Source organism: Macrobrachium rosenbergii, chromosome 55 (genome assembly GCF_040412425.1).
Source record: "Macrobrachium rosenbergii isolate ZJJX-2024 chromosome 55, ASM4041242v1, whole genome shotgun sequence".
In the NCBI taxonomy this organism is placed as follows: domain Eukaryota; kingdom Metazoa; phylum Arthropoda; class Malacostraca; order Decapoda; family Palaemonidae; genus Macrobrachium; species Macrobrachium rosenbergii.
The window spans coordinates 16798109-16807720 of record NC_089795.1 but is presented as its reverse complement, the minus strand read 5'-3'; the positions used below and the strand labels follow the sequence as shown (position 1 = coordinate 16807720).

At 38.3% G+C, this 9612-nt stretch overlaps 1 protein-coding gene across 1 annotated transcript in view; it reads right to left on the bottom strand.

The window, feature by feature from the left end:
• Positions 1–1074: 1074 nt before the first annotated feature.
• Positions 1075–9612, bottom strand: part of LOC136835327 (microfibril-associated glycoprotein 4-like) — a 43075-nt gene continuing 34537 nt past the window's right edge. The window contains exons 4-9 of the mRNA XM_067098673.1: positions 8492–8585; positions 5063–5239; positions 4284–4390; positions 3907–4052; positions 2597–2705; positions 1075–2432 (exon numbers count right to left, since the gene is read on the bottom strand). Coding sequence (XP_066954774.1) covers positions 2355–2432; positions 2597–2705; positions 3907–4052; positions 4284–4390; positions 5063–5239; positions 8492–8585 — 711 coding nt within the window. The 3' untranslated portion in view covers positions 1075–2354. The remainder of the gene's footprint in view (positions 2433–2596; positions 2706–3906; positions 4053–4283; positions 4391–5062; positions 5240–8491; positions 8586–9612) is intronic.

The window sequence follows — 9612 nt, the reverse complement described above, 5'->3', positions numbered from 1 at the left end:
AGCTAGAGAAATTATTCCTGCACGTTCAGTTTTACTAATAGGAATGCCCAAAGAGACAGGACGATGACAATGGATGAAAGAAATTAGGTGTTATTAGTGTTGACGATGATAACAAAAGAATAATTCACAAGTCTGTGAATGAAACTGGAAGAAAAGTTATCGCGTGACAGCGTAATATTTTGAAGAATATATTAGTACTCAGCGGTAAATTCTAACGTGTTGTAATATCGACTGGTATTTAAAGATCTTGTTGACAAAACTAAAATGAAAGCGTGCAATTTAATCAGGTACTGCAGCGTAATTTAAATAAAAACGTGATTTGTATGATCAGATGCTCAAAAGCAAATGCGGGATAAGTTTTGTGGTGCTGAGATATTCATAGACAGGCGAAACTGAATATTGTCACGATAAATCAAGTCCTGCTGTTTAGGAAATGTCGACATTTATATCTGTATTTCCACTATACAGTGAGTGTTATCAGTCTGACATAATTGTACCACAAAATGCTCACCAGAGTCGAGTCAGGAACAACACTTTTAGTGACAGACTCCCTGGAAACGTCAATCTAATATTAAGCGATATCATTTCGTGGAAAGTTACTCTGCCATCTGTTTGGAAGATGGAGAAATATTGTTGTTATATGTGGTCATTGTTGTTATATGTGGTCAGAGGACGATGTGTCTGACCGAACCAGGTGGAGGAGGAAAGCTGTCAGAAACATCGACCCCACACAGAGGTGGGAAAAGATGTGGAGAAAAATAAGAATATGTGGTCATTGTGTCTTATGTCATATGAATTACTACTACTGGAATTTAAAATATTTTAGTTGTGACCAGTGCGTGGCCCCGTTATTATGTTATATAACAGTTCCTAAAATGAAACTTCAGAGACTCTGTACAAAGCAGTTATGTTCGAAGTAACAGATTTCCTACCTCATGATATGAAGGATAAAGATAATTTTTTGGATAAATAAATGTCGGTCATGACTTTTGTACGTTTGCAGTCATGTCTGTCACCGGAAAGTCAAGTTCCATCAAACTTCTCTAACGAATATATCAAGTAAATTATCAGCATGTTGCGAGTCACGAAAGCCTTTACAAGTCGGGGTCCGGTCTGTCTCACTGATAAACCCTGTCAGTAAGTACATTTCTGTCTGTCAGCATATTTCTGTAAATAGTGAACACCTAGTTTGCTATTTCTGCAATACCACATTACTTCGGCCACTGATGTATTAAGTCAGTAATATCGGTACAGTAGTTCAGTAGGTAAACAATCAAATGGGTATTCAGTAAATCATACGTTAATCAAGTACTGTATTGAAGTTCATCGTGCTAGTCACCAATATCATGTCACATTCGATTTAGCAACGTAACAACATGCGTCCTGCCCATCACTAGAAAGTCCCCCGCCTTTCCTAGGAAGTCCTTTGACTTTCTTGGAAAGTCCTTTGTCTTGCCTATAAAATCTTTTCTGTAAAATCTTCTCACATGGAATTTTGTCTTGTCTCCTGCTGAATGTTCGCAGTTCGTCATTTAGAATAGCATTCAGCAGTGATTTTGTTGTTGACATATAAACGAAAGTGCCGTCCCCTAATATATCATTTTATCATGCGTGTTATCGAAAAGTCAAAAGAGTCTTTTCGCCGAAAATCAAAGTCAGCCCCTGACAACAACTGGAGGTCAATTTATGTATTGGTCAGCTTGTAAAGTTTCGGTTTGTCACTGTAATGTCTCGCCATGTTTGTCATTGTAGCCTCTTCAGTTATGATTATTTTTCATGCTGTTTCTGAAGGGAGTTTTTAACACGTAGTTGTAGAAATTACGAGTCTAGTAGTCTACAATACAATTTATAACATCAGTTAGTCGAGTTCCTTCCAGGTATCTGTACTATTCATTCAAATGAAAGTAAAGTGTTTTAGAGGTCAAATTCCTGATGGAAAGTGGTGACTGATGTTTTAGCAGTCGATAAGACGTTTGATGTCATCCAGTGTCAGATTGTCAGATCATTCAGTGTCAGTTCAGTCGCAAGTCATGTCGAGAAGAAAGGATGCAAGGTCAAAAGAAGTCACAAAGGTGAAACTCTCATCAGTTATGTCATAAAAGTCAGTTATGGAAGTCAGTCTATGTATTTGCTTATGAAAGTGAACAAACTGTTCTATAAATACTTTGTACAAGACCTATATAAGGTCAAATAAATAAGTGCCATTTTGTCTAAGGCTACAGGTACAACGAAAACATGAAGGTAAGAGGGGTCACGTGCTATCAGGCTCTTACTACCCAACTGCAGCTTAGCTTGTTGTCACTGAACTCCGTTCCATCAGCCAATCACAGTTCATTTTGACCCCAAATGCCCAGTCACAGCTCATGCCTGGATAGCGTGTTTCTCGAAGACGCCAACTCAGGTACGTCGTATTTGCCATCAATGGTACTATGCTGAAAAGAGCAAAAAATCTGGAATAAATGAAATGATAAATGATAACAATGATAAGAAAAACCCAGCTAGGTGTCGTTGTAAGGATGGCAGACATTGAACTAATCAAAATAAGATAAAAAAAAACGTAGTCTTCTTTAAGAGTAAAGAGGAAGGCAGCCCCTACCTTATTTATGGTCGTCGCTTCAACGAAAGCGGATTCATCCATACGACGGCGTCTGTTGGCAACTATGAAGGTATCGAATCCTACGGGTATCGGTCCAGTAGGCTGGGGTCTGTTTAGAAATAGAGAGCAAGCGCATATAAAATAGATTCTTCAAAATATGGACACTAAATTGAGGCAAATAAACACATAATACTTATGCATACCCTGATTCACAACCAAACTTGTATTTTTTTTTTAATAAAAGACGGCCAGATAAAACATGTGTATAAAAGTGGTGGAACTGAAATACTTGAACTGCGATCAGTATTTACAAAATCATAAAAGGAAACCAGAAGTAGGAATAGAAAATGAACACCAAAGGACTTAGAATACAAAAAGATTCCTTAGTTGTTATAAGAGTAGCTAAGCTAAAATCAAACATTTGTCAATTGCACAGACAACAGGGTTAAACGTGGCTGTCATTAACGAAGATTCGAGACCCATCGACCAAGGGCCTCGGAATCGATTGTTTCCGAACGAAAACTCATCCAAAACACGAAATCATTAGTGAATCGAGAAGAGTTCACTGTATGGCCAATGTACTCAACGTAAATGTTCAGAGCTACAATAGCAAACCAATTTGGAAATTATCCAGAATCAGTAGACTAAAACATAAATTTTCCTTACAATGAAAACAATATGGAACAGGAGTTTTCTGTGTAAATATGCCAGTTTAGCTTGGTTATTATTTTGTTCTTTTAGTTTCCCACAAACACTACATATACACATTACGAATATTTTCTAAAAGGCAAATATCAGTTTCAAAAGAACAGAAAGTACATCGTATCCTTTGTCATCCAGGTGCCTTCCCAGCTCTCATAAGAAGTTAACATAATGCAAAGGCCTGAATATTAATAGTTTTCAAATTAGGAAGGCTCCACGAATCTTCCAGCAATCATACGCAGTAACTGCAATGCAGTTATCAAGCGAGGAAGAAAGTCTCCTGCCACATAAATAATCTCATTTGAACATGGCTTAACAAAAATTTTTTGGACCATGGGAAGTCCTCCGCTAGACAACCTAGTGTTACTCGGTTACTCCAAGTAGTTGAAATGCCTGATCAGAACGACAAATTTCACTGTTTCAGTGCTTTCCAAATTCTTTTCTTTGGCCTCTTCAATATTACCCAAGGATTTTCCGCAATCTTTACAGCTGAGCCATTCCGAATGGCCTCTCTCATCAGACACAGAAGAGCACATTCAGATCTCCTACCAGAATTTCCATGAAGTCAGCAATAAGGATCTCGACTACTTTCGGCGAATATGACTCACCTGAATTTCATTATTGTTCTCTTGAGAGAATAGTTATATCCCGTCCACGTGTACCAGTTGACTCCGTCTGCGAAGGAACGATGAGGTCCCCCAAGATACCAACCGTTCAGATTAGCGTCGTGACAGTTTCCATACCACCAGGCTCCCTGATGAAACACAAATCAATCAGTCGTCTGTACATATTCACTGGATGCAACGATAACCGTAATGACATCTTTGCGCAGTCCTGAGATAAGACACCATTCAGTTGCGTGTTTCCATAATCCGTCGAGCGACATAAAATTCGAGTTTTTGATAATATATCCTGCGCAAGTTTCATATCAGTTAAATTTATACTCCTGTTCTTGTTATTTAACCGATTCTGTGAGCTGGCTTACCTTGTAAAGTCGAGCACAACTCCTTTCAACGAAGTCTCCATCTCTGTTGTCGTTGTCGACGTCGAAGGTCGAAAATGGAAGTCCGTTGTGCGAGTACATTGAGTCTCCTAAAGAAACGAATCATAAGACAACCAAATTCCATCTAATAAACATATGCCTTCTCTCTCTCTCTCTCTCTCTCTCTCTCTCTCTCTCTCTCTCTCTCTCTCTCTCTCTCTCTCTCTCAGCTTATCCGTAACTTAACCCAGTGTTGCATCTCGAACCGATTTCCTGGCACTGACTTATTACTAGCTATTGTCAGAATGGATGTGGACCGATGAAGTAACTAGTATGAAATCATTTAAATTTACAGCATCACTTCGGTAATTCACAAACACTACGTTACGCGCAGCGTGATTATCGTGTCGTCAAGTTGCTATGATATACTTGTACATTCCTCCTGGAATGACTGAAAATAACCAACCGTGTTATTATTGACCCTGCATCATCTAAGCATTAAAAATTACAAGATAATTATTTGGTGCTAGTATGCAATGTAGGCTACCATTCAATTGATAATTAAACATAGTCATCCTTATTGCATTTATTATGAAGCGTACATCATAATAAATGCATCATCTAACTACTTCTTTACTAACAGACTATGAAAACATTTCTTTATGCACCGCCGCGAAGTGTATGTTGATTAAAAGGCATCCACTACCAGTTCTCAAAAAGATTCACTCACTTGCGCATCCTCAGTAAAACTCTGAATAGGGCGATCATGCAGATTCACTCACCTGCGTTTCCAAAGTAAACATTGGCATGGTAAAGTCTGTAGGCGTCTCGCTCTGACCCAATCCTGAAGCCACGATACCGGGCAAACCTCCTGTTGCCAGACCAGTCCTCCAGTTCGATGTGGAGTTCGTAGTTGGTCTCGTTGTCGACGTTCGTGAGAGCCCACAGGAGGATATTGCCTAAAAACAGTTGTTTGATGTCGGTCTTGAGTCAAAGTTGAAGTTGAAAGAAGAAGGTGGCAGAGGAGTAAGAGCTGAACAGAGTTTAGTTCAAGAATCTGGTCCTGTGTCAAATGACTGGAGGTTGAAGGGTGAACAGCGGAAGCTGTGAACAGTCAAGGATTACTGGAAGTGAAGAGAGAGTGTTTTGCTTTCAGAAAAGATTTCACATAGAGAAAGTTTTCGCTATTTTACTCTGCCTACATGCTTTGGAAGTAGTAAAACTTGTATTTAAAGACATTCTGAACACAAAAAAAGCGTAACATTACTGCACAATACTATAAGACAGCATATTTATCGAAAGAAACTGAGACAAAAAAAAGAGGAAACATGATTAAATAAAATTTAAAAGGTAATTATATTCAGTACATAAACCACTTTTGAACAATGAACAAAAATGATTGTGTCAGTCAAATAATGTATCTGTATAAATGTCCCTCGTAGACAGTTGCTAAATACTGGATCCAGTAAACTGAAAAATGCAGAATTTAGCCACTGACACATATTTCATAAAACGACGATTAACTGTACTTCAGAGAGAAAAATACTTTATGCACATCCATCTGAGAGTTAGGAATAATTCACTGGTCGTATTAAAACCTTTGATGTCCATAATACTATTTCTTTGAGGGTTTGTGACATCGCTGTCAAGAAGTATAACATCAATATAAGATACCTCCTCTCATTACGTTTTCGTCAAGAGATACAGACTTCACCGAAAAGAAAGTAAATAAAGCTATTTTCTTGGCTGTAATCAGTTGTCACTTTCAAAAACATGTCATTGCTCGCTTTCTCTGTTTGTGTCGACAACAATCTCACAGCCATTCTACGTAACAGCCTAACGGCTTTCAAGGTTTTCTCGGTCGTTCACTCTTAATTGCTTTCTACCCCCTAATTCTCTCTAATCACGACCCGGAGTATATGCTTTTTTTTTCTTAAAGTCTCGTGCCTCAAAGATAGAGTTAAAGACCTACAAGCACCTTAAAGGATTGTGGTTAACTATTTGATTATTTGACTGATGACGTGTGCTATCCACTAAGCCAGTCACTTCCACAAGTCGCACAGCTCACAATAATTCTTTTTGAAGTCTTTCTCTTTCTTTTTTTTTTTCAAGGGATTTTAGGTTCATTACTTGTTTACATAAAAAAATATGATGAATTTGTTACTCTAAATCCATATAGCACACGAGAATACGAAACAATGTTATGCGCTAGGTGTAAAAAAAGTGAAATTTCACTATAGAGCGGAAGTTGCAGGGAAAGTGTTATTTGCGTAAATTTGTGGTCTAATTTGCTTCAACTGCACCGAGAGAAAATATGACGTGAGCACTAACAATGTAACCTGTGCTTTAGTGTTCCTCTGCATGCATGCGAGTCTGTTCATGTTTGTTTCTGTCTAGGGTCTATTTGTCTCAATGAAAGAAGAGGACGCAGACCACTTTTGCATGTCAGAGAAATTTTCCCAGTCTGTGTTCGGAAGTTTTATATTTTACTCGACTTAGGAATAAAATTATATTTTAATCGCTTAGGAGTAAACTTATATACAAAATCCCATTCAATAGACATCAGCCTATGCCGTGAAGAAAGTTATAAAATAATTATTAATGCAGGTACGAGAACTGGAAATATGAGAAACTGGACGGTCATTTTAGCTAAAAAGAGAAAGCTTGATAAGTGAAATGATCGTGAGAATGACCACCGCTTTTAGACATAATGCGATAGAGCCTGTTGGGAGAGCATCCATTGTGGCATCTTTCAACTTGTCAGCACCAAATTCGATGGTAAAGTTTTCACCAAGTAACCATATGGTGGTTATTTTCGCACATACTAACCAATATCACGAAAAAGCTTGCATCTAGTTCCAGTTACCATGACAAAAATTCGTGCTCCCGTAATACCGCTTCGATGGACGCGCAGCGCGACTTCAATTTTGCCACGATATTTTCAGATGTGCTTGTGACACACTATCTCAAGGAATAGAAGCAAAAATAGCAACAAAATCTCAGAAAGATGAAAATTAGCAATAACAGCATGCATTAATAAGCTGACGAGAAGGAACCACGCGGTTTTCAAAATCACGATGTCACTTGGTGCTGATGCCGGTCGATATCAAATACATTCGAATTTCTTAGAGAAATAGCTGTCTGGGAAAGCGTTGAAGAGTAATTGTCATGTTAAAAGCTTCAGAATGAAACGAAATTGTGGGAGAGAGAGAGAGAGAGAGAGAGCATACGTTTGTGCCCAAAAGTATAAACATACATAATGTTTCCAGATGTACGCATTATACTGTCTAAAAGAAGCAGTGTTACTCATCACATCATTTCTTAAACAATTATTTCGGGCCGTTAGGGATAAATTTCTAGTGAAGTACGAGATAACTACTATTTCTTCTTCTTCTTCTTTCTTCTTCTTCAACCTTGTCGACAAGTCACTGACCGGCACCGCTCCTTGAGACACACCTTCCTTTTCCCCTAGCATTGTTTGCGGTTGGGTAAACAAGTGTCCCGGTGAAAGTTTTTCTCACATTTGTTTATCCTACGACTTTCTCTTTCCTCAGTGTATCGAAAATAAGTAAAGTTTCTCACCACAGAGATTACAAATATCCGCCTAACACCGTTGATACTAAATTTCTGTTTAGCACACGGTATTGGGATGACATATAAATATGACCGAGAGTGAAAAATATAACAATTATTTTAGACACACATGTATCTATGTCACAGGTCATGAGGAATAAAGTGACTACAAACTGTAAGACCTCCAGTGAATGCAAGGAGAGCATTGTCATACGGTAACAGAGGTTTAAAGTTGATTAGTTCACCTTTTGTACCAGGGAACTGTCGCCATTCCAGGTGAGTCTACTCTGTTGTAAATGACAACCTAATTACCCATTACTGTTTCTGTCATGATCATCATGGCCATTTCTACGAATTGCAATAGCGTTTTCTATCATCATTGCCCATATTACTATAATATTTATGTCTGTAAATAAACTTTCTATCATCTAACTATCCAAAGATCAAGCTCCAATTATAAGAAGATACCAATGTCTACGAGGGACATTCACGTGTGACTTAATGAATTCCTTAATAACTTGAGAGGAAAATACGCGCACGATATTCTCGGAAACAAACGTGATGAAACAGAATTGTTTAATCAATAAGCAATGTAGTTAAAAAAAAATAAAGAATGAAGTTGTGCTGACATGACTTACCCAGCCAGAACTCCCTGTCAAAGTCACCAAAGCCCACTTTATAATCTTCCCAGCCTCTCATGAAATTTTCGTGCGGCTCCACGTCGTCTCGAACCTACGGGAGTAAAATAACGAAGGATGATAAGTTGAAGAAAAAATAAAAATAAATTCCCCCTCAGGGGAGTACTGCCGTCAGTGCCCTCATGCGGTGCATTGTAAGCAGTGCTTAAGGTTCTTTGTGAAGTCCCTTCGGCCCCTAGCTGCAACCCCTTTCATTTCTTTTACTCTAACTCCGTTCGTATTCTCTTTCTTCCGTTTTACTTTCCACCCTTTCCTAACAATTATTTCATAGTGCAACTGCGAGGTTTTCCTCCTGTTACACCTTTCAAATCTTTTTATTGTCAATCTCCATTTCAGTGCTGAATGACCTCATAGATCCCATAGCTTGGCCTTTTGGTCAAAATTCTATATTCCATTCCATTCCAACAAAAAAAATTTGCCTCACAAAAGGTGGTTTAGCACTTGCCTAAATATTCGAAAACAACTTCTGATTTAAAATTGCATTTGAAAGATCCTTGGAATATTGAATGAGAAAACTAACCAAACCTCTGAAGGACAGACTTCATCATCATTACACTCATCGCCGTCTGTCTGTTTCGAGGGACTCTCCCGAATGTCCTCATTTGGTACAGCTGGCTGATCCAATTTATTTGTCATGTAAAGTTTACAGTTTTCTTGAATGGCTCTTTCCTTCGTAATGTAACTGTTTTCGAATGGCTGCGTCTTCAATTTCTTGTTCATATCTTTTTTATTTATAGGGCAACATACTGAACAGAATGGTTGTCCTGTATTCATTCCTGTGCTATGTGTGTATCACTAATTGTTTGTCATATTTTTTCGTATTAGCAGTTTCCTGTTCCCAAAAGCCTTGCTCAGCTGTATTTTTCATCTTTTTCTGAAACTCTTGCGAGTTCTGCTCTGTGAAGGATGGACCACGGTATGTGTACACTGTCTCAGCTGAATGATAATCCTTTGTTTTGTGGTCTCTCCGCGCTTATGGAATAGGCTACAAGTTGGCCTGTGCCTTTGTCCTGATTATTTCCAAATTTCTGGCACTTAACTTATAGTATCACAAGAAATCT